Source organism: Mobula hypostoma, chromosome 8, assembly GCF_963921235.1.
Source record: "Mobula hypostoma chromosome 8, sMobHyp1.1, whole genome shotgun sequence".
NCBI classification, from domain to species: Eukaryota; Metazoa; Chordata; class Chondrichthyes; order Myliobatiformes; family Myliobatidae; genus Mobula; species Mobula hypostoma.
In genome coordinates this window covers 65000668-65027330 of record NC_086104.1, presented here as the reverse complement: position 1 = coordinate 65027330, position 26663 = coordinate 65000668, and the positions used below count along the sequence as shown (strand labels likewise).

Below are 26663 nucleotides of genomic sequence, written 5' to 3'. Positions count from 1 at the left end.
CCTTGTATGCCCTCTCCTTTGCTTTAACTTTGGCTTTGACTTCTCGTCAATTACAGTTGCATCCGTTTTCCATTCAAAAATTTCTTCTTTTTTGGAATATACCTGTCTTGCACCTTCCTCACTTCTCACATAAACTCCAGCCACTGCTGCTCTGCCGTCTTTCCCGCCAGTGTCCCTTTCCAGTCAACTTTGGCCAGATCCTCTCTCATGCCACTGTAATTTCCTTTACTCCACTGAAATACCGACATATCAGATTTTGGCTTCTCTTTTTCAAATTTCACAGTGAACTCAATCATGTTATGATCACTGCCTCCTAAGGGTTCCTTCACCTCAATCTCTCTAATCGCCTCCGGTTCATTACACAATACCCAATCCAGTACAGCCAATCCCCTAAGTAGGCTCAACAACAAGCTGTTCTAAAAAGCCATCTCGCAGACATTCTACAAATTCTCTCTCAAGATCCAGTGCCGATCTGATTTTCCCAATCCACTTGCATGTTAAAATCCCCCACAATTATCATAACACTGCCCTTCTGACAAGCCTTTTCTATTTCCTGTTGTAATTTGTAGTCCACATCCCTGCAGCTGTTTGGAGGCCTATAAATAACTGTCATCAGGGTCCTTTTACCCCTGCGATTTCTTAGCTTAACCCATAAAGATTCTGCACCTTCCGATCCTATATCATCTCTTTCTAATGATTTAATATCATTTCTTACCAATAAAGCCATGCCTCTCCCTCCGCCTTACCTTCCTATCCTTCTGATATCCGTGTATCCTTGGACGTTCAGCTCCCAGAGACATGCATCCTTTAGCCACGTCTCAGTGATGGCTACAACATCATACCTGCCAATCTGTAGCTATACGACAAGATCATCCAGCTTATTCCTTATGCTGTGTGCATTTAAGTATAACACCTTAAGACCAGTATTTGATACTTTTTGTTTTAATTTCACTGCAACTTTATTGCACTGCAAGTCATCCCAATGGCTACAAATTTGCCCCATCACCTGCCTGTCTTTCCTGACATCTTTACTGCTCACCATCTTAGATTTATTTCTGTTTTCCCCTTCCTCTGCTCTGTCATTCCGGTTCCCATCCCCCTGCCAAATTAGTTTAAACCCTCCCTAACAGCTCTATTAAACTTTCCCGCCAGGATATTGGTCCCCTTCGGGTTCAGGTGTAACCTGTCCTTTTTGAACAGGTCATACTTCCCCCAGAAGAGATCCCAATTATCCAAGAATCTGAAGCCCTGCCCCCTGCACCAGTCTCTCAGCCACGCATTCATCTGCCTGATCCTCTATTCTTGGCCTCACTGGTATGTGGCACAGGTAGCAATCCCGAGATTACTACCCTGGAGTTCCTGCTTCTCAGCTTCCTTCCTAACTCCTGGAAATCTCTCTTCAGGACCTCCTCCTTTGAAATATCTATGTCATTGGTACCAACACGTACCAAGACAACTGGCTGGTCACTGGAAAAAGATGTGCCATCGGCATCCCCAGCCTAATGGTGACCTTTCTCTGAGGTGTTCCTGACAATCACTGTCATCCTGTTTATGCGGCCTCTTATGAGACATTTGGAGGTTTAAAGCAATACGTCACATGACTGTGTACCCTTCGGCACTTGGTTTATCCTTAAATGATTCATATATCAGCCAGCTGAATAGCTCCTTTACGGTGCAAACAAAGCAGCTGCCTAGCCGAAAAATGTAGGCAAAAGTTTCTCCCCTTTCTCCTGGAATATGTGCCTGAACCTCATCGTAAGCTCCATTAGGCTTCCCTTCATGTCAAAAATGCTTTCTAATGCTTGTATGTATCCCACGGAAGTGGCAAATGGATTCTCTGCCTTTAAGGATCTCACCACCTCAGCACCTGAAACTTTTAGACTCTCTACCAGTCACTGCCTTTTCATATTATTTGAACAGTGCCACTCATCCAGCAACTGAGATGTCTGCCCCACCCAAGTCTCATATTCCTTCACCCCTTGGGGGCGGGCTTCACTCCCGGGAACCATCTCAACCTACGATAAATTTTTGACTTTCTGCCAGAGCACTTTGACATTTATCCAGCAGGTTTGTAATTGCCAATACCAAATCAGAGATTTCAACACTTGCTGAAGGGCTCATTAGACCTTTCACATCAGACAACTCCTTCCCCTCAGGCTGCAGAAACAAGAACAATTTGTCTTTAAAGGCTTTGCCTCAGCTATAGGAAACTTGTCTTCTAATTCTGCAGCCTCACCTACATTCTCTTCTCTAAAAGCAAGGAAGGCCCAAGGCCCCATCTCTTCAGGTGCCCCAGTCGTGCTAGGCAGATCCATTCCCATCATGTCACTGCTAGTCAGAACTAAAACAACATCTTAGCCTGTTTGGTCAAACCGCCGTTCCATCAGCATAACTTCCTCTAATACTGGACGTGAACTTAAAACTCTAATCAGTAATTTATCTGGGCTGTGGATATCCACCCCACTCAGAAAACAAGCATTAGTTACAGTTAATCTCTTTGAATCACACCTAAACCTACATCCCCGCAGCATCCATATTCATGTATCTCCATCACTTTCCCGGACACTAGTTTAACACAGGCTTAATACACAAACCACTTAATCGATTCTTAAAGCATTTACACAATATTCAGCAAATCAAATCCCAAACAACAGCCCCCACAATGAAACCACATTTTACTGGGTGTCTCTGGAAACACAGCTCGTTAGCCCCTCGCTAATAAGCCACTGGACTCAGCGTGAGAAAACCACCTTTCTCGAACTCTGTACGCCTAGGCTTGGTATGACTTGGGTCCCACTAGACCGGGAAATTGGGATGTTTCAACCACCCAGACACCGATTAAAGCGAATACTGTGTAACTAATGCCCACTTGCAATTATCTGTCAGCAAGTAACAGATCGTACACAGCATACAATTATAAAGAAGGTGTATTTATGAATGTCAACTTAATCAAACAGTTATTAAAGAAAGAAAAAGTAAAAGCACCCATTAGAACAGTCAAATGTGCACCAAGTTGGAGCTCAGATCTTCCAAAAGCTGGATGTGTTCTTTTTATTCATAGTACCAACTCCTATTCACCGATCACCAGAAGAACTTCCCCAGCTTGGACTCCATTGAATTGTCATTCCAGTTGCATCGAATCCTACAGCCAGTTCTCTCCATCACTTTCTCTCTCCATCTCCCACCTAAAAGACCGCGACCCACCCCAGTGTCTGTCACAAAACCTCTCTGCCCAGCTTTCTCTAGAATCTTCTCCCAATTGCACCATCCTGATTGGCTGACCCGACATTCCTAAACTGAACATCACAACCTCTTTAAGAGTAATCCAAACACACAACTTCAACAGAAAACCACTAAATGAACTAACCTATAACATTAACAGTAAAATCTTAACCAGGACGTTACATGAAGTTGACAGGAATGGGACCCTGGCATAAACAGAGGACGACTTGCAAATGTCCACATTAGTCCACAATCATCCACGTTAGTCTTTCCTTACTGCTTTCAGTGTTTTGACTGTTCTCAGGAATGGCTTCTTAACGTTTTACTACTGCTACACAGTCAATGACATCTTTCCTTCAGCCTATTCTTTCAGTCATGTGGCCAATGGGATAGACCATGCTTCAGGCTTTACATGCCCACCAGAGTAAAGTCAGAGGATTTCCACCAGTGGGGTTGCTTCCTGTCTTGCCAGTTAAGACCTTCAAAGATTCCTCTTCATCTTCCACTACATAGATCAAATCTGATCATCTTTCTTCTCTCTCCAAATGGAATTACACAGAATTCCATCTCCTAAAAAAGTGTTTAAGAATCTCAACCTTATATTTACAACTTTTCATGCTTGTCTGAAACTGCAACTGTCCACTGTCCTGAGGCTTCCTTCCCTCATCTCACTATTGACAATCTCAGCTACAATCTGGGATTTTCTTTTAAACCTCCACGAAGATCATATTTCCATTTTCTCTATAAAAGATGTGATGGACTCTGCTTCAACCAATCACTGAGCGATCAGCAAAAATCAATACACAGTTCAACACCTTTCATACACACTTTGATAGAGAGAACAACATGACATCAGTGCTTATCCCTACAGCATCCGGCAAACCTGGGATCTCGGTCTTGGAGGCTAACATTCAAAAATCCTGCGAAAGGGTGAACCCTTGCAATCATGACCCCCAATGGTGTACCTGGCTGGAGGACCCAGGGGCGTCTTCAACATTCCAGTACTGATGAAGGTTCCCAAAACTGCTTTTAAAGAGCAGTAAAGTTCTAAGTAAATTATCAATGTACAAAAATGTCACTGTATACAAGGCTGAGATTTGTTTTCTTGTGGACATACTCAGTAAATACAAGAACCATACTGACCGCACCCAACAGGGCAAAAAACAGCCAATGTGCAAAGGACAACCAACTGGCTACCACTGCCTGCAAGGAGTTTGTGTGTTATCCCCATGAATATATAGGTTTCTTCCGGGTGTTCCAGTTATCTCCCACAGTCCAAAGGTGTACTGGTTGGTAGGTTAATTGGTCATTGTAAATTGTCGCATAATTAGGCTATGGTTCGATTGGAGGTTGCTAGGCAGTGTGGCTCGAAGAGCCAGAAGGGCCTATTTCATGCTGTATTTCAATAAATATGAGGGAATAAATAAATAAGCAATAAATATCAAGAACATGTGACAAAGAGTCCTTGAAAGTGAATCCATCAGTTGTGGGAACAGTTCAATGATGAGGCAATTGAAGTTGAATAAAGTTATCCCCACTGGTTCAAGAGCTTGGTGGTCAAAGGGTAATAACTGCTCCTGAACCTAGTAGTGTGAGCACAGAGGTTCCTGTCCCTTCTTCTTGATGCCAGCAACGAGACGTGAGCATGATAGATGCTGCTTTCCCCCCATGTAGATATGCTCAATGGAGGGGAGGGCTTTACCCATAACAGACTGGGCCCTATCCAATACCTTTTGTAGGGCTCTCCGTTCAGGGGTATTGGTGTTTCCATACCAGGCTGTGATGCAACCAGTCCATATACTCTCCACCACACATAAATAAATGCTTGTCAAAGTATTAGATGTCATGCTGAATCTTCACCAACTTCTAAGGAAGTAGAGGCACTGTTGTGTTTTCTTCATTATGGAACTTACATGCTGGATCCAGGACAAGTTCTCCAAAATAATAACACTGAAGAATTTAAGGTGGCTAACCCTCTCCACTTAGATCCTCCAGTGAGGACTGGCTCATGAACCTCCGATTTCCTCCTCCTGAATTCAATAGTTAATCTCCTTGGTTTTGCAGACATGTGAATGAGAGGTTGTTGTGGCACCACTCAGCCAGCTTTTCAATCTCCCTCCTATATGCCAATTTGTCACCACCTTTGATTCAGCCTATGACCGTAGTGTTGTCAGCAAACTTGAATACGGCATAGGAGCTCTGCTTAGCCAGAGTCACAAGTGTAAAATGAGTAGAGCAGGGGGCTAAGCACACAGCCTTGTAGTGCATCTATGCTGGTGATTGCAGACATGTTGTTGCCAGTCCAAACTGACTAGGGTCTGCAAATAAGGAAATTGAGGATCCAATTGCACAAGGAGTTATTGAGTCTAAGGTCTTGAAGCTTATTGAATTAGTTTTGAGGAAATGATAGTACTGAATGTCAAGCTGTAATAGATAAACAGCATCCTGATGTATGCATCTTTGCTCTCCAAATGTTCCAAGGGCTGAGTGAAGAACTAATGAAATGGCATGTTATGTCATTTACCTGTTGTGCCTGTAGGCAAATTAAAGCAGATGTGTTTCATCACCAATTCTCAAAACACTTCATTACAGTGGAGGTAAGTGCTACTGGCTGACAGTCATCAATGCAAGTTACATTCTTCTTAGGCACTGATGACTGAGGCCAACTCAAAGCAGGTGGGTACCTCAGACTGCTGAAGCAAGAGGTTAAAGATATCAGTGAACGCTCCAGCCAGTTGTTCAGCACAGGTCTTTAGTATTTGGCCAGGCACCCTAAACATGCACAAAGCAATTCTGTAGCCTCCTGCGACTACCTCATTGTTGCCCTAATCTCTGCAGCCTTGAGTTTTAGCCTCTATCCGTATGCAAGTAGGAGGACAGCCAAGTGATCAGATTTCCCAAATTGTGCCCTGGGCTTGGAACAGTAAGCATTCCTTATTGTAGTATAGCAGCTGTCCAGTGTGTTGGGACCTCTGGTGCCACAGGTTATATGTCAATGGTAATTGGGCAGAGATATCTTAAAACAAGCTTTGTTGAAGTCCCAACTATAACTTGAAATGATTTGGGGTAGACTGTTCCTTGTTTGATGAAGGCAGCATGCAGTATCTCAAGCACCTGAATACAGTCAGCCGATGGTGGCATACAAATTGCGGTCAGGATCACAGAGAACTCTCTCGGTAAATAGAACAATTGACACTCGATCGTTAGGTGTTCAAGGTCAAGGGAACACAAATATATTGGCACACCACAGACAGTTTATCATGAAACATACATCCCCACCTTACATGCCTTTTCCAAATCAGCAGTTCAGTCCACCTTGTGTTAACGAGAAGCCTGATCACCTGATCTGGAATGCTGGGAGTAAGCTATGTCTCAGTAAAACACAGAACACAACAACTTCTCATTTCCCTTTCGATACAGCAATCTTGCCCTCAAGTCCTCAAACTTGTTCTCCAGAGACTGCACATTTGTTAACAAGATGCTGGGTAGTGGGGTCTCTTTCCTCTGCGTTTCAGCCTGGCAAGGAGTCCAGTCCCCAAGAAGAGCAGGGCGAGCTGCCTCAATGACCATCACCCAACAGCACTCACATATACCATAATGAAGTGCAAGAGGTTGGTTATTGCAAGAACTCCTGTCTGAGCAAGGAGCAGGACCTGCTACAATCTGCCTGCAAAAGACGCAATCGTACCAGCTCGCATTCTACAACACCTAGACACATATCGGACTACTGTCTATCAATTATTGCTCAGCATTCAACACCACCATTCCCTCAGTACTAATAACTAAGCTTCAAAACTTAGGACACTATATCTTACTCATTGACTTTACTGGGAAACTAGTCAGTTTAGATTGATGAAACACCTCTTCACTATCAACACTGGTACACCTCAAGGATATGTGCTCAACCTACTGCTCTACTCTCTCTACACTCATAACTGTGGCAAGACACAACTCGAACAGAATCTGTAAATTTGCCAATGACACCACTTATTGGTAGAATGAAGTGGCTTACAGGAGCAAGACAGATTGAGTGGTTGAGTGACATCACAACAATCAATATCAGCAAGATAAGGAATTTCAGGAAACACATGTTGGAAGAACATACAACAGCCCTCATTGAGGGGTAAGCGGTGGAAAGGATAAGAGCTTCAAGTTCCTGTGTGTGAACAGCTCCGAAGATCTAGTCTACACCCAACACATCAATACAATCATGAAAAAGACTTGCCAGAGGCTCTGCTTCATTAGGAAGTTGAGATTTCAGAGTTGCATGCTCAGCCTGCTGCTGTTCACAGTGCTAACGCACAACTGTACTGCTATATCCTGTTCTGACAACATCATTAAGTTCACTGATGACACAATGGCGGTTCGCCTTATCAGCAGTAATGAGTTGGCATACAGAGAGGAGGTAGAGCAGCTTGTGGACTGGCGAGAACGCAATTTGAATCTCAATGTGGATAAGACTAAAGAGACTTCAGGAAAGTGCAGGCTGACCACTCCCCACCGCACATTAATGGCTTCTCCGTATAGAGCAAGAGCACAAGTTTCTTGGAATGCACATCACAGATGATTTCACTTGGTCCCTCAACACCTCTTTAGTCAAGAGAGCACAGCAATGCCCCCATTTCCTGAGGAAATTGAGGCAAGCAAGGCCTGCTATCCCCATTCTAACCACATTCTCCCAGAACACCGGTGTCCAGACCAGCTGTACCATTATCTAGCATGGAAATTGGAATCATCTGACCACGACCTTGCAATGGATTGTGAGGACTGCTGAAAGATTCAGCGGAGATCTCTCTCCATTCTAACCCCCTCCCATCCACTTTGTATACCAGAAGCACTGCGTTCCCAGAGCCCTCAGCATTATCAATTACCTCTCCCATTCATCCCATAATATGTTTGGCCACCTACCATTTGACAGATGGTACCACAGTATAAGAATAAGGATTATTAGGCTGGGTAACAGCTTCTTCCCCCAAGTTATGAGACTTCTGAACATCCTGCTACCACCCAGTTCACATTATTTAGAAGAGTGCCAGTAGCACCATACTGTTGCATATTTAACCACATGTGCATTTTATGTAAAGTATTACATCTGCAGATTTTAAAAAATTTTCTGTTACTATTACTGTGTTAATTTTATTTTATGTGCTCCATGTGATAAATATACTGTGTTTTTCACCTGGTCCCAGAGGAACATTGTTTTGTTTAGCTATATACATGTGTATGGTTGAATAACTATGACTTATGTCTGCATTGCCGAATCAAAGGTATTGATAAATTAGCACATAGGAGGGAGATTAAAAATCTGGCTGAATGGTGCCAGAACAACAAGCTCTTACTCAATGTCGGCATGACCAAGCAGCTATTATTGACTTCAGGAGAACGGAACCAGAACCAACAATCCAACAAACAATCTGATCCAGAGTAGATTCAAAACCCAGACTCCAATGCCATCAATATGGGCTCCAACGACCATGACACCTCCAAAGTGCCAATTGTGCAATCTCCAACTCCAGCCTTGACCTCCAGGCTGAGTCTTCATGTGCTGCCCCCTTCCCTCACCACATGTCCACAATCCCTTCTCTCTCAGGTCCCATCGCCAGCTCGTGGGCCTTCGGAAACTCCATCTTCCTCTCACCCCACCATCCCTCAATGCCCCAAATCTCCCTTCTCCTCAAACACAACCAACCTTCTTCCCCCTTCCAATCAGAGGTCTCATCCATGCTGGATTTTCACCATCCCCTCCGACCTTCCCTTCTGGGGCAGAACCTTCTGTACTCAGTAAGGAGCTCACCTTTGTCCCCCACGCTCACACCTCAGAATTCCACACCTGTTACAACGCTGAGCTCTTCTTCCGCCACCTCTGTCCCAGAACCCATTTCTTTGGCAAGGACCCTCCACCCCACACCGATGACACCTTCTCCCATTTTCAACCCTCTTCCTCTTCCTGGACACCCTGCCCTGGTCTTCTGTCTGTTCTGGACCTTTTCATTGCCAACTGTTGACAGGATATCAACCATCCAGACTTCAACACTCCTCTCTCCAATTCCAACCTCACCCCTCCCAAACACTTCTCTCCACTCCCTCCACACCAATCCTAACCTCACCAAACCTGCAGAAAAGGGAGTGCTGTAGTAGTCTGGCGTACTGACTCTACCTTAATAAAGCCCAGCGCCTACTCTCAGACACCTCCTGAGACCATCCACTACTACCAACCTCATAGTTCACACCGCACCCCCCCCCATTCTACCTTCAACCACAAACCAGCTTCTCCAGGTAGACCCATTGCTTCAGCTTGCTCCTGCCCCAGTTAACTCATATTTGCATACCTCAACTCTGTTTTATCCCCCCTACTTCAGTCCCTTCTTACCTATATACGCGTGACACTTCATCTTATTTTTACTATGCATGTCCAGTCCCTATACACCTCCAACCCCCACCAGGAAGGCTTCAAAGCTCTGTTTCTTTCTGGACACCAGACCTAATCAGTTCCTCTCCACCACCACTCTCCTCTACCTAGTGGAACATGCCCTCACTCTCAATAATTTCAAACTTCTATAGATGTGTAGTGGAGAGCATATTGATTAGCTGCATCACAGCCTGGTATGGAAACCCCTAATGCCCTTGAACAGAAAAATCCTACAAAAAGTAGTGGATACGGCTAAGTCCATCATGGGTAAAGCCCTCCCCACCGCTCAGCACATCTACTTGAAACACTGCTGCAGGAAAGCAGCATTCATCATCGGGGACTCCCACTACCCAGGACATGCTCTCTTCTCACTGCTGCCATCAGGAAGATGGTACAGGAACATCAGGACCCACACCACCAAGTTCAAGAACAGTTACTACCCCGAACCATTAGACTACTGAACCAAAAGGGATAACTTCACTTGCCCCATCATTGAAATGTCCCCACAACCAATGGACTCGCTTTCAAGGACCCTTCATCTCATGTTCTCGATAATTGTTTATTTATTATTAGTACTTTTGATTTTGCAGTTTGTGTTTTGCACATTGTTTGAATGCCCAAGTTGGTGCAGTCTTTCACTGATTCTGTAATGGTTATTCTATAGACTTATTGAGAATACCCACAAGAAAATGAATCTCAGGGTCATATATAGTGATGTACATGTACTTTGATAACAAACCGACTTTGAACTTGAACATGAGATTTTCTGCAAGACTACCAGGTTTCGGAATCTTTGATTATCCAGGGATATTGAGGTTCCAGTTTAAAAAGGTGCCTATCAGCCCTCTGCTTTGGAGCAACTAGACCAGGGGTCGGCAACGTTTTTGCCTCTGTGGGCCAGATAAATGCCATAAAAAACTTGAAATATGGGAATTATCCATTTAAATACATCTAGTTAAGTTTTGCCTCAAATTAATGAGTAACACATGCTAGAAAATCATTTGTGCTTAACCAAGGATGCCAATTAGTAATCAAAGAACTCAGTTTAGTTTTTCCGTCCCACCATTGCTGGTGCCCCATCAGTTGTGATGCCAATTAGCTTCAACACATTAAGTTTCATTTATGACATCATTTTCAACAAAGCTTCAAAAAAATGTCTGCTCCAGTAACTGTGTCCTTCATAGGAATTAATTGAATAAATTTCAAAAATTTGAAAAGTTGAGGTCACTCCTCACACAAACACTGCAAGTTGAGCAGTGTCTCTCAAGTCTGTACTCTCATCAAGCGCAATTGAAAAAAAAATGCAATTCATTGCAGGCATCCCTTAAACAACTTTTAACATCTGCTGACATTTCTTCAACTCGCCGTGTGATCGTTCTTGCTGACAGGCTGATAGATGCAAATAAAGATTTCTTTTCAGGACAAACAATATCCACCACTGCCAGTAAACACACTTTGACAAACTCTCCAACTGTAAACGGCTTCATCTTTTCTGCAATACGTTTTGAGACTTCGTAGCTGGCATGGGTATTTCCTTCATTTTCACTGCTTTTTCGGCACTCAGCGTCTACCTTCCTGCGTTTTGCATTCATTGTCATTGGAAATTTTTTTCTTTGATTTTATTTCGAAACGTGAGTTATTCAACAAGTATTGTATCACATGTAAATAACTGGATATTCAGCGTGGATTTCTTGTTAAAACACAATGACGCTGTTTCTGTTTACAAATTTGAACGATCCCATCTGAAAACCTGCACGTGCACGGAGAGTATCTAATACATATCAATAAGGTAGTCTGCCTTCTCGTCATTCCTATATACCAGTGTTTGGTTCGGAACAAAACGGAACCTGGGGCCAGCGTAACAAGACGCCATGCATGTCCATCAGTATGGTCGCATCAAACACTTAGAATAAGGAAAAATCGCTCGTGGGCCGGATAAGCATAGTATCCCAATATTTGCCTACCCCTGAGCTAGACAATCTGCATGGCATACACCAGGCTATCAAATGCAGCTCGGCAACCAACACCATAACCCTCTGTATTGATCAGCAAGCTCCAAAACATACACCTCTGTAACTCCCTCCGCAAATGGATTCTTGACTTTATCGGGAGATCAGTCAATGCAAATCAGAAATAATATTTCATCCTCGCTGACAATAAACACATGCAGATCTCAAGGATGTGTGTTTAGCCTGCTGCTCTATTCTCCAACAAGATAAAATCTGCAGATGCTGGAAATCTGAGTAACAAACACTAAATGCTGGAGGAACTCAGCAGGCCAGGCAGCATTTTGTGTGTGTTGCTCTATTCTCTCTAGGCATAACTCAAATCCCATCCATAAATTCACTGATGGTCATCAGGTGGTGTACACATCTGGTTGAGTGGCATTGCAACACAATCTTGCATGTAATATCAATACGACAAAGGGACTGACTGTGAACTTCAGAAAGTAGTCAGGAAAGCACACACCAGTTCTCATCAAGGGGTCAGAAGTGTAAAGGGTGAGCAGTTTCAAGTTCCTTGGTGTGAACATCTCTGAAGATTTATCCTGGGTCCAACATATTAATACAATTACGAAGGTGGCACGCCACCAGTATACAGGTGTCCCCCGCTTTTCCAACGTTCGCTGTACGAAATCTCACTGTTACGAAAGACCTACATTAGTTACCTGTTTTCGCTAACAGGTGTTTTCACTGTTATGAAAAAAAGCAGCACCGGATTCTCACCCCAGATTCAGAACTGCATTCTAGCCGGCATTGCTTAAACACAAGCCTGTGAGCAGCAGTTTGCAAGATGAGTTCTAAGGTATCGGAAAAGCCTAAAAGAGCTCGTAAGGGTGTTACACTTAGCGTAAAACTAGACATAATTAAGCGTTTCGATCGTGGTAAGTGAATCAAGGACAAAGTGAGTTTGGCTTGTGGAAGTTGACGAAGTTGATGTTGAAAAGGTTTTGGCATCCCATGACCAAGAACTGATAGATGAAGAGCTGATACAATTGCAAGAGGAAAGGATAACAATCAAAACCGAATGCAGTAGCGAACGGACCGAAAGTGAAGTCAGCCAGGAACTGAACGTGAGGCAACTGCGTGAGATTTTTGCTGCAATGATAAAGTACGACTTTAGTTTTGAAAGGGTACGTCGGTTTACGGCATATTTGCAGGATGGTTTGAGTGCTTACTAAGAACGGTATGATAGAAAAATGCGCGAGGCTAAGCAGTCAAGCAAGCCTTCCACATCAGCCACAGCGGACGATGAACCTCGACCTTTGACATCGAGGCAGGCAGACATAGAAGATGACCTGCCTGTCCTGATGGAAACGGATGACACCCCAGCGTCCCACCACCCCAACACCCGGGTCGCAGACAGATACCGATCCGCGGAGATTGCAGCGGTAGCTGGAACGCACCCAGCACATCTTTAAGAAAAAAGCCGAAATAAACAAGCTAATTAATTAGGTGCCGCCCACTGATCTGGGCTGACATTTATGTGCCGGGCGGCACCTAATTAATTAGCTTGTTTGTTTTGGCTTTTTTTCTTAAAGGTATGCTGGGTGCTTCCAGGCTACCGCTGTACCCCTGCATTCTTCGCTGCCCGGAGGGTGTGGGCCACTGCACCACCCCAACCTCCAATGACTCAACCTAACACACCATCATCAGTGTGCTCGGCGCTGTCTTCCTAATTCCGGTAAGTGATACTACACTGTACATACATTATTTCTACTTTATATCGGCTGTGTATTTTTACGTGTTATTTGGTATGATCTGGCAGCTTCATAGCTTAAAGGTTACTGGACAGCACCTGCACCGTGTTTTTGCCCAGAGCGCTTGCACGAGATTTTTGCTACGGAGAACAGTGCGGCAATGATTGTGGAAAAGCATTTCTATAGGCTGTTTATTCATCATATCATTCCTGCTTTTACTATATGTTACCGTTATTTTAGGTTTTATGTGTTATTTGGCATGATTTGGTAGGTTATTTTTGGGTCTGTGAACGTTCACAAATTTTTCCCATATAAATTAACGGTAATTGCTTCTTCGCTTTACGACATTCCGGCTTACGAACCATTTCATAGGAACGCTCTACCTTCGGATGGCAGGGGAGATCTGTATTTCATTTGGAGTTTGAGGAGATTTGGTAGGACACCAAATACTCCAGTGATTCTCTACAGCTGTAATACGGAGAGCATTCTGACTGGCTGCATCACTATCTAGTATAAAGGCACAAAGCACAGGACCGCAAAAGCCTCAAAGGGTTGTAAACACCAAGCTCTATCATGGGAACTAGCCTTGTCACCACGGAGGACATCTTCAAAAGTCAATGCCTCAAGAAGACAGCATCCACTGTTAAGTCCGCTCACCACCCAAGACATGCCCTCTTCTCATTACTACCACAAGGTGGTGGTACAGGAGCCTGAAGACATGAAGTCAACATTTTAGGAACAGCTTCTTCCCCTCTGCCATCGGTTTTTTGAACAGTCCATGAACACTTCACTATTTTTGCATTACTTTTTTGTGTACATTTCTTATTGTAACTTAGTTGTTTTTTAAATGTATTGCTGCTGCAAATAAATTTCATAACATGTTAGTAATAATAGACCTGATACTATTCGGTTATGATCAAATGAGGTGCTTGAACAGTACAAGCAATGCAAGAGAACACCAAGAGAGAAAGCAGGAAGGCTAAAGGCCAATTCATACTTCTGCGTCAAATCTACGCCTTAAGTACGGCGTAGCTGCGTACCCTACGCTGTACCTTACACTGTAGCCTGATGCGCACCTCCCCAAAAATGTAACTACGCGTCCCGGCGATGCAGACCGCAACAACTGTGATTGGTCCCCTGGTAGCATCGCATTTCCTCCTGCGCATTTCCGGTTGCTTCTTCTCGTCAAATCATCAAATCTACCTGCTGACATCCGAAAATATTTGAAATGCATTTCCTCGTCCATGTCTCTCAGTGGCCAGACAAGCACAGAAAATTCACCCTCCTTCTGTCTCAATCCGTTCAATGGTCGTACACACCATCTCCTCCGACGTCTTCTCTCTTTTCTTGCATTGCAGTAATTTCAATAAAAGTAACTCCTGTTCAACATTTACTAGCTCCAACTCCAACATGATGTGCTCAGTTTCAGTCGTCATTATTTGAAGTACATGAAGAAACTCAACACAGTGGCATCAAAACCCCACCGCCAACTAACGTTTTGGCGGTGAATTGCAGAGCGACGCAGACACACCAATGCAAAGTATAAATGCTCAAACGGCATAGGCCACTTGCGTAGACTATGGCACAGAGCCTACGCAGAAGTATAAATCAGCCTCAAGAGGGCATGAGGTTGCTTTGACAGACAAGGTGAAAGAAAATCCCAAGGGCATCTAGGGCTATATGAGGAGCAAAAGGACATCAAGAAACAAATAGGTCCTCTTGAAGATCAGTGTTTTTCAATTATGCATGGAGTTGAAAGAGATGGAGATCTTAATTTTTTTTTCATCTGTATTTACTCAGGACATGGGAACAGAGACCAGAACTCAGGCAAAAGAGTAGTGAGGTCATGGACTATATCCAGATTACAGAAGAGGAGGTGCTTGAGGTGAATTAGGGTGATAAATCCAGACATGACATCTCCTTCGACCTTGCTGAAGGCTTGTGCAGAAATTGCAGGGGCCCCAGCAGAGATCTTTAAAACCTTAGCCACAGCAACCGCTTTGGATCCAACTAAAAGAGTAATCATTTGTCCTTTACATCTCTTTTTCATGATCACAAGATGCCACTGGATATTAAGAACATCAATACTGCAGGTCCACACACTAATGAATTGCTGGATAGCGATGGAACTGGGCTGGTTACATACCGTTGTTGTGCAGAGGCAGTGTACAGTTCAACAAACAATGCAAATGCTTGTTTTGCATTGTTAATATTGCGATCAAAAGACCCTATTGGACATTGGTAGCATAGAATATTGCAGGTCTGGTTCACCAGTTCATTGGCGAGATTGATGGCGGGGAAGATGCACTGCCTCAGTTGTTGTGTGGACAAGGTCCTCATGCCAGGGAACTCACCTGTTGCAGTCACCCCAGGAAGAATATGTCAAAGGCAGTGGCACCACTGGAATAGATGCTGGGTTAGGAGTTGGTCCCTCCTGCTGCTGCCTTCCAGTGTTCGCTCAGTGAAAGACAGGCCGGATGGTGTTCCTCTGTGGCCTCACTAGGGCATGATGAGGAACTACTATGTGTTTGTTTTTGCACAAACATGGCTCCAGGACAACATCCCATGCATCATCAATCTACAGGCCATGCCACCCAGGGACTTGGGCTATATTTTTCTGTTGTAAATGTATGTTTTTCTGCTATTGTAACTATATGCGTGAAACTGGTGGTGCTATATATTGCATCTTGGCCCCAGATGAACACTGCTTCGTTTGGCTGTATTCATATATATGGTAGAAGGACAATGAAAGTTGAACTTGGGTGAGCTGCCAAAAATTTGGAGGATAGCTAATATTATTCCATTGTTTAAGAAAGGCTCTAAGAATTTGCTGGGAAATTATAGGATGGTGAGCCTGATGTCAGTCGTGGGTAAATTAGTAAAGTATTCCAAGGGATGGGCTGTTAAGTATTTAGATTGACAAGGCCTGATAGAGACAGTTAACATGGAGGTCATGTCTAACCAGTCAAAGTTTTTTTTTTGAGGGTATCAAAAAGGTTGAAGTAAAAGTGGTGAGCATTGTTTACATGGACACATGGGAGCTGGACCAGAAGGATCAGTTGCTTGGCTTTCAGGACGAAGTAGCCAATTGGGCTGGACATTGGGTTAGTGGAAGAAGAGAGGTTGTAGATAGTAGTCCTTCTGACTTGTGACCTGTGATTCGTGGAGTGTCTCAGGTATTCATGCTGGGTCCATTGGCATCTATCATTTATATTAATGATTTAGATTACAATATAAGCTGCATTAACAAATTTGTAAATGACACCATGATTAGCGGCATAGTGGACAGAAAGGATGGCCAATGGTTGCAACTGGATCTGGAAAATGGGCTGGAAAATAGCAGATGGAATTTAATGCAAACAAGTATAAAGTTTTGCACTTTGGAAGGACAAACCAGGATAAGACATAGACAGGGAAAGGTAGGGCACTGTGGTGTGCAATGGAATAAAGGGACCTGGGAGTACAGATCCATAATTCCTTCAAAGTGGCATGACAGGTAGACTGGATCATAAAAATAGCTTTTGGCACACTGACCTTCATAAATCAAGGCACTGAGTGTAGGAGTTGAGATGTTTTGTTGAAGTTGTTTAAGACATTGGTGAGGCTACAAGAAAGACATGATAAGCTTAGAAAAAAATGGGAGAGAAAATTTACAAGGATGTTGTCAAGACTTGCGACCCAAGTTCTAGGGCAAGATTAAATAGGTTAGGACTTTATTCCCTGGAGTGCAAGAGAATTGCAGGACATCTTATGAAAGATATATAAAATTATTATGGGTAGAGATTAGGTGAATGCTTGCATGCTTTTTCCTTCTCAGATTGAGCAAGACTAGTCCATCTACAAACAGCATACCTGACCAACTATCTGAACAGGATACGATGTGAAGCTAGATACTCAACCATCCAAATGTTTTTCCCCCAGTTATGAACATTGAAAAAAATTGTTCTCTATTTGCAGAGATGAGTTTGTTAACAACAGATTCCTTTAACTGAGAAAACACTGCTGAGGCAGTCTCAGAAACTCTGGGAAGCCAAAAGGCGCCCAACTTCAGATAAAAGTTACTACTCCACCAGACTTCTCCTTTTCTAACAAATATGCTATTTTCAACTATATACACAATTACACTATATTAACAACTGTAGAGCTGAAACCAGTTTGATGTCACCACCTCCCCACTGATAACTCAAATAAATCAAACTTTATGCAGAAGCCATCATCATCAACTCTAACTTCTCAACGCTTTACAGTAGAGCAACAAGGGGCACATACAATTTTAAGTACTTTTGTTTTTATGATATCAATACTGTGAATAATAAACACATCAACTGTTCTGAACTGACAACTTAAACATAGTCAAAACAAAAAAAAACCTGGTGTTCAGCTCTTATGTTAAAAACTTAAACTACTTAGATGTTTAATGTGGTGGATTTATAAGGATTCCACAGAAGCATCTATTAAAATTATGGCTTTAATGACCCAGTGGTCCCTCAAGTGTAAACAGGAATGGCAGCACACAGATGCCCGTTAAACTAATATAACCTTCCATATTACATCAACAGGAATGTGTAATGCAAATTTTTTTCATTTAAAAAGCTACCTTTTTTTTTACTATTAACTGATTAAATTATGTTAGTAAATAGACTTAACTTTCCATCATGAATATATTTAATTGACAACTAATACAAAACAGATTTGTTTTGGATATTCCTCGAGAAAACTGTTGATAAAAAAAAATCAACTATTTGCTTACATACATTATGTCTTCTAAGAAATAATATTATGCTGTTTTCCTTCCCTTTTCTTTTGCCTGCCTGCTTCATTAGCCCAAAATTATAATTAATGAATTTAGATACAAATATCCTTCCAAAACACATTTCATTCAAAGCAGTTACATTAAAACCAAAAGATGTGGATTGAAAATAATTATCAGAAGAGAAGACATTAAAAGGGTTTATCATCCTGACAGACATGAAAAAAAGGGAGAAGAAAGAATGTCCATGGCGGCTGAGGTCTTGAATTAAGGTGGCTGCTTTATTGGAGCAGCAAGAAGTATCGAGAGTCCACAAAGGGGAGGCTCGTTTCCATGATGTGCTGATCTGTGTCTACAACTCTTGCAGTCATGTGTAGAGCAGTTGTCCTATCAAGCTGTGATGTATCCACATAGGAACGGCGTATTGATAAAAATTGGTAAGGATTGCCAGGGATATACCAAATTCCTTTAGTCTCCAGAAGCCTTCTCTTGGTGGTGACATCAATTGGTTGGATCAGGATGGGTCACTAGTGATGCTCATACCTAAAAACTTGAAGCTCTCAAACTCAATACCATTGATGTAGACAGGAGCAGTGCACAATCCTACCCCTCCTGAAACCAATGACCAGCTTTTTTGTTTTGCTGACATTGAGAGAAAGGTGGCCACCATGACATCACGTTGCCAAGTTCTCTATCTCTTTCCCGTTCCGACTCATGGGTATTTTAGATATGGCTCAGTGTGGTGGCATCATTTGCATGAAGTTAGATGAAATAGTAAATGAAGTTAGAGCTGAATCTGGCCCTGTAGTCATGAGTGTAGACAATAGAGCAGGCATCTAAAGGACACAACCTTGTGGAGCACCATTGTTTAGAACATTTGTGGTGAAGGTGCTGCTGCATATCTGCAATGATTGCGGACAGCAGTCATGATATGGGACTGACCGGCTGCAGAGATGAAACTCACTGAGCTATAGGTAAAACAGAGGTGCAGTATTTGTGGGGGAAGGGAGGGGGTGGCAGAGTGGGATTTTTATACGTATGATGGCGACATGACTTCATTCTACACCGAATAATTCAATGATTCTTCTTGCAAATTTGGTGACCAAAAACATTAAAACATAGCAATTAATTTGGATATTTCAAGTAAGGGGCCAGGATAATGACCGAGGGGCATGTTAGTATTTAAGATTTATCTGCTAGTGAGGCAAGGAAGAGTATTCTTTCCATAATTCCAGGCCCAAAATTACGTGTGAAGACTCAATTCTATGAAATTCCCAGGTTCATAGTATGAAAGGTTCCTTCAAGTTGTTATAGCTGGGGATGGCAATGGGGCTCAGTTCCCACTCCCTATTAAATGCACCCAATGGCATGCATCTCAAACAGCCTCTGACAACCAAGATCAGCTCCTGGCCTTCACGTGTGGCTTAGCTACTAAGGCCGGCAGAACCATTTCTACTGACAGAAAGGGCAATGGCAGGTTACTGGCATCTTAAAACCAGTCGTGTTGGGCAGATGGGGTTCACCAGCCGTGGTTGGCAGCTCATTTAGGAGCAGGAAAACTCTGATCTCAAACCTTCATTGCCTCGCGGTTATACATAGAGCGGGGGAACAGATATCGAGAGCTGCAGTCCGTAAGGCAGTTGAGTTCAACAATGACAGACAACTTCTGCAACACTGCTGGTGCCGAACTGTTTTGGTTTTTGACATTTCCTTTGGATTCATCAGCCGCATGGAGCAGGCAAGCCTGCTACATGGGCAGTATTTTGTCTCCACATCGTACTGGCCTGGTTTGTGTACTGGTTTCCGCATCACGTAGACAGCTGGGACGCATCTTTGGTGGTCTACCCCGACCAATGGAGAGCCTCAAAAGGACAGAATAGCAACTAAAAATTAAAGACAGGCTAAACTTCAACCCTTTTTAATTGTAAGGACTTGAATCATGGAAACCCATGGGCTAATCAATGAAACATTGGAGGAGGATGCACACTGGCAAACCCCTACATGCCAACCCTGTGCCACTCCCAATATCAAGGCTGATTCGAGCAAATGCTCATGACTCATTGGCATAAGGATATTAACATCCTATCCTGTGTTTTTTTTTTAAATTTTGCTTAACTGGACCTGTCCAGTGACTGCTGTGAAAGGGCAGCTGATGGCTAAGGAAAGAGCTTGTGACAGCATGGAAAGACAGCTGACAGGAGGGAATAGACCCCAATGGGGCTGTCATGTGCTAGCTACTCATGGCAGCAATCCTCAACACTGTTTCAACATGTTGGAGACATCCACTAACGCCTATGAAAAGGCAACAAAGATACTCCCAGAGACTGCAAGATCAGGGACACAAGATGGCTCAATGACGATAACACGGCTACAGACCTAGGAATGTAATCTGCCATGAATAAAGAGCACTGCACAAGAGACCACCAAAATACCAGTAGCAGTAGTAGGACACAAGCATCAGGTGTGCATCTGTGGGTGGAAGAAAGTAATATCAGAAAAGGGGTTGAAGATCCATCAGGAAGGAAAGGATGCTTCAGGGAGCAGGGCAGGGGCCTCACATTGACCAGACACAAACCAAAGTTCGCTGAGCATCAGCACCCATCTTTGAAAGAAACATCAACAGCGACTTGATGAAGATTTTGGAACAATTAAAAGGAACAGCAGAAAAGAAGTTGGATGCAATGGGAGACATGATCCACTGCTGGAAAAAAGTGGAATGGAAAAAAGTGGAACTTTGAAAACAACAAAGCAGGAACTGGAAAAGATTCACACTGCCTTAAAAAGGCAGAAACATATGATCATTCCATCAGACATCCCACCAATTCAGCTCCCCATCTACCACCTGGATTCTGACCCTCCAAAATGGAGAGAAGTGGAGAAGGTAGTCTGATGGGCAAGAGCTGCATCTGCTCCCTAGGCCTAATGGAGTACCATACAGGGTTTATAAGAATGCACCAGACATCTTGCAGTTTCTCTGGATGCTCATGAGGGTAGTATGGCAGAGGCAAATAACATTAAGAGCGTGGTGAAGGGCTAGCAGAGTTCTGATTCCAAAAGAAAAAGATGTAGAAAACAGTTTCAGCCCATTTGCCTTTGATGGGAAAATAGCAAAGAGCCTAGCCAGATATCTGGAGAGAAACAACAACATTGATACATCTGTACAGAAAGCAGGAATTCCAGGGTTCTCTGGGTGTTTGGAACATACAAGCACGATATGGTGCCAGATCCAAGCAGCTAAGAGGGACAAAGGAAATTTCTATGCGATCTTCCTGGACCTTGCCAATGCACTCGGCTCAACTCTCCATGCACTCCTCTGGGAAGCATTTGACTTCTTCCAGATACCAGACCCCTTCACAATGCTGGTGAAGTTGCACTTTCAAGACCCGCAATTGTGCTTCACAACAGCGGTTTTTACCACAACATGGTAGAGACTGGAAGTAGGCATTATGGCAGGTTACACTATATCAAGTAAGATGGTTGCCGAGGAAGGACAGCAACAAGAGTCAGACAGAACTGCAAAGGCTGTCTTCTTGACTAAGCAGGGGCAATGAATGCGGTCAGAAATCAATGAGGAAAATTGGCTGGAGATCGTATGCGAGATGGAAGCAGACTTAGCTTTCTCAGAGTTACATGTGATGTGCTTCTCACAAAAAAACCCTCCACCAGTGGTTCGGTGAGGACCTAACTTGTGCCCAATTCCAGCAACCCTCAAGCATATCCTGGCAAGCTGCAAAACCAGCTTCACACAAGGCAGATATACGTGGTGTCTGAAGAGCCTGGCAACAACAATTGAGACCAAGAGGATAGCAACCAACTCCTTGGCCCCTAGGACGACTAACGCTCTTGACACCAGCAGCATTTGTCCAGGAGGGAGGGAAAAGACCAATTAATCCCCCTCCTAAGCCAGAAACAGGACAGATGAACATGGCCCATAACTGGAAAATGCTGGTGGATGTCAATACTCAACTCACCTTTCCACTGGAAAGTGCTACCATTAGCCTTAGGCTAGACCTGGTTCTTTGGTCCAATTCATTACAGATCACCTACATCATGGAACTCTCAGTCCCACGGGAGCATTCAGTGGCTGAAGCATATGAGCGCAAGAGGCTACGCAATGCAGATCCAGCAGCTGAAGCTCAATGATGAGGCTGAAAAACCAAGTCTGTCCTGTGGGAGGAGAATTATAGCCACATCCACCATCATATTGCTAAAGGAGCTTGGGATCCATGGTCAGGCTCTACGGCAAACCATCAGAGCCAGCAGAAATATAGCATTAACAGCTTTGGATCAAACAAAAAGACCTCTCTCATAGGCTCCAAGACAGCATCAAGAGAGTGGGGGGGCGGTGACTCTGGGACACCAAAAGTCATCAATCCATCCAAAGATGTAGTGGGCTAATCGATGAACCTTAAAGGAAGGAGGGTGCCCGCTTGAAAACCCCTGCTTGTCAACCCTGTGCACTCCCAACATCAAGGTAGTCTCGAGTAAGTGCTCAAGACCCATCAGCACAAGGGATATTAACACCTTATTCTGTGTTTTTTTGATTGTATAGCAGAGTTCAATTTACACATTTGGAAAGTAGGATATGTGGCAATGCAGGGCAACAGTGACAACTATTGAATTTAAACAAAAATTCAGAAAGAGCTAAAACAAAGAAAATCACACTCTGCATTTATTTTATCAGAATAGGTTTAGTTAACCATTAACAGAAGATGGGAACATTAAATTATATTGCAGCAAGTCTTTAAAAGATTTTGTTTTAAAACCAAAATTACTTCACTTTAAGATTTACCTTAATTGACTTGATGGCAGCCTTGGTCACCTGGTTCATTTTAGCCCTGGAGATAGGTGGTTTATACTCATTTAAGGAGTACAGCTAAAAAGGAAGACAATAATGTTTAAGTATTGTGAAATCAATATGCTTCACCAAATACATGAGCACTTTGGTACTGGTGCATTATATAAAAATAAATCAGTATAGAGTACTTCAATTTTAAGCAGAAACAGTAAGAAAAATAAGAATTGCTAGTACACTATAAGGAACTGAAACAACTATTTAACACATGTCAGTGCTCCTTCAATAGAACAGTATGAATGTGAGGTGCCAGATTACACAAACCTAAAGAAAAAGTAAACAATAAAGCTAATACCAGCTGCTAATACACGAAACCCTCGACAGATTAATGAACTTTACATACAGTACCTATAAAAAGTATTCACCCCCTCTCGGAAGTTTTCATGTTTTATTGTTTTGCAACATTGACATGATAAAAAGCCAAATTAAATCCACTGATTCAAAGTGAAAACAGATCTCTGCAAAGTGAATTAGAAATATACAATACAAAATAATTGACTGCACAAGTATTCACCCCCCATCTTTAATATGACACAGCAAATAATCACTGGTGCAGCCAACTGGTTTTAGAAGTCACATAATTAGTTAAATGGAGATCTGTTTTTGGAATCTTGTGTGTTGTCAAGGTGTTTCAATTGATTTTAGTAAAAATACACAGGTCTCTAGAAGGTCCAACTGATGGTAAGTCAGTATCTTAGCAAAACTACACCATGAAGACAAAAGAACACTCCAAGCAACTTCACAAAAAGGTTACTGAAAAGCAGAAGTCAGGAGATAGATTACAAGAAAATTTCCAAGTCACTGAATATCCCTTGGCTAATCATCACAAAATGGAAAGACTATGGCATAGCTGTAAATCTGCCTAGAGTAGGCCAACCAACAAGAGACTTATACAACTCTGGAGGAGTTACAAGCTACAGTGGCCGAGATGACATTGACTGCGCGTACAACAACTGTTGCCCAGGTGAGTCAATAATCACAGCTTTATGGGAGAGTGGCAGAGAGAAAGCCGCTGTTGGGAAAAAAAACCTGCATAAATTCTTCACCAGAAGGCATGAAGTTAGCCGAAAGAAAGTTTTATGGTCTGATGAAACCAAAATAGAGCTTTCTGGCCATTATACTAAGCACTATGTATGGTGCAAGCCAAACACTGCACATAATCAAAAACACACCATCACTATCGTAAAGTATGGTGGTGGCTGCATCACACTGTGGGGTTGCTTCACTGCAGCAAGCCCTGGAAGGCTTGTGAAAGTAGCGGATAAAATTAATGCAGCAAAATACAGGAAATCCTAGAGGAAAACCTGATGTCCTCTGCAAGAGAACTGCGACTTGAGCGAAGATTTGTTTTCCAGCAAGACAATGACCCCAAGCTTAAAGCCAAAGCTACACAGGAATGGCTTAAAAACAACAAAGTTAATGTCCTGGAGTGGCCAAGTCAGAGTCCAGACCTCAATCAATTGAGAATTTGTGGCTGGACTTGAAAAGGGCTGCTCACTCATGATCTCCATGCAATCTGACGAAGCTTGAGCAGTTTTGTCAAGAACAGGAAAAAATTGCAATGTTCGGATATGCAAAGTTGACAGAGGCCTATCCACACAGACTCAAGGCTGTAATTGCTGCCAAAGGTGCATCCAAGTACTGACTTGAAGGGGTTGATTACTACGCAATCAGTTATTTTGCGTTTTATACTTGTAATTAATCTAGATCATTTTGTAGAGATCTGTTTTCATGTTGACACAGAAAGAGCCCTTTTCTGTTGATCAGGGTCAACAAAACCAAATTAAATTCACTGTGATTCAATGTTGTCAAGCAATAAAACATGAAAACTTCCAAAGGGGGTGGGGGCAAATACTTTTTATAGGCACTGTATGTAAAGCAAGAACAACCATAATGAATTTCTGTGCTATTGAAGCAAGTATTTTCATTTTTTGCATTTACACTTCAAGACAAATCATGAAAAAAGGGCCAAGGAAATTAGACTGTTAAACGCCAGAGAATAAATGACAATAATTGAATATTATTGCTTGCTTTGTTGCAGACACCCATCTTCCTCTGTCAACAAATGATATTTCGAACTGTGTTTTTTCCAAAAATGTACAGAACTAGATGCATAAGATCCAACATCCCTGATAAAGGGTAGCACTAATATATCCTTGAATATCAACATTCTAATAATAAGCACAAGAGCTATTACATTTAGCTGGAGATCAGGTATTTAAATAAAGAGGGAAATGGCAGCTGTAAATGGCTAAATCTCTTCAAAACAGTACAAGTATTTGTAAAAATCTGTAATACATGCAGAGGTAAGCAAGTGACATTATATCACTTGCAATCACACATTACAGGTATATACGGAGGACTGGCACCAGATGATGAGATGATACTAGATTCCCAGAATATCCCATCAGTATCTTATGAGCATTGAATAAATCAAAAAAAATTTGTCCAAAATAGAATATTTTAATTTTGTAAACTGGAGCAGCAACTCTATATTTCGCTGTTTGCTATATTTAAAAACTCTAAACATCTTGAATATACATTGATCCATATTTTTAAATGTTTTATTTAAATGTTCAAGTATTCAATTAAAGTCCAAATCTTTCAAATCATTTTCGTTTATTGTGCATACTTATTCAAAGATCCATTGAAGAATTCTAGCTATACCCATGCTTTCTGAGCCAATCCATTAATTTCAAATTAAATCTCTCAAATTGAATCAATATCCTACAAGTTCAAGTTTATTGTTATATGACTGTACAATCAAGAAAATAACATTCCTCTGGACCACAGTGCATCCACAGAACATATCATACACAGCACATAAATCCAAATATTACAAGGCAAAATATCAATACTATATATGAGAAAAACCAGATGGACACATACATCTTTCGCTTTCATTTATCTACAAATAAAACATGATATAGATGCAGTGAACACAAGTGAGCCGTTGCTTGTGGCAAAAGAGTGCGAAATTTGAAAAGCGTGTGAGACCATTCAGGGCATTCAGTGGGCTTGAGATCACCGGATAATTAGGCACTCATCAAGGGCCAAAATGTATTTAAAAAGGTTAAGTTAAAGCACAGCAACCATTTTGAGAGCAGCCAGAGTTAGATTGGAGACCTTGAGACTTGGGCTCAAGAGGCAAATGCTGAGATAGTTTCTGTTAAGTTTCCCTTAGTGCACAAGTAGAGCAGTGGGAATGCCAGACAGCAAAGTGGAATCTCCTCTTGTGGGATGTGGGAAGACAGGGATAGTCTACACCTACAAGGAGTGCATCTAGCTGCGGTTTCTAATAGATCAAGTTGAAGAACTGGAGCTGGTTGAACTCCAGATCATTCAGGAGGCTGAGGGGTTGACTGACAGGAAATACAGGAGATACAGTGCTGTGCGAAGTCTTAAAGAGATATGTACACATACACACATTCTATACACACACACACATCTAGGGTGCCCAAGAATTTTGCACAGTACTGTTTTTGCCAACGTGGAGTGAAATATGCATTTGTAACTCTGGCAGGAACAAATAATGTTGGGAATGCCATGGGTGAAGCGTCACAGCAGGGGTGTGGGACAGGTGGCAAAGGAGTGCCGGGGTGGGGGTTGGCACAGGTGCAGTCACACCCAGTCTTGGGACACCAGGCAAAGTCATTTGACTCCAAACAACTGTTTAAATGATCATTACGGAATGTCTCTCTGGTGCTTCACGCTCTGTTCCCTCTCC

General features: G+C 42.6%; 1 protein-coding gene across 3 annotated transcripts in view; it reads right to left on the bottom strand.

Moving 5' to 3' along the window:
* The window catches only part of scaf8 (SR-related CTD-associated factor 8), a 237750-nt gene that overhangs the window by 191873 nt on the left and 19214 nt on the right, over window positions 1-26663 (bottom strand). For all 3 annotated transcript variants that reach the window (XR_010018938.1, XR_010018940.1, XM_063056008.1), the window contains exon 2: window positions 22874-22957. Coding sequence is in view for 1 of the 3 variants with exons in the window: in XM_063056008.1 (XP_062912078.1) it covers window positions 22874-22957 (84 nt within the window). In the remaining 2 variants the exon portion in view is untranslated. The remainder of the gene's footprint in view (window positions 1-22873; window positions 22958-26663) is intronic.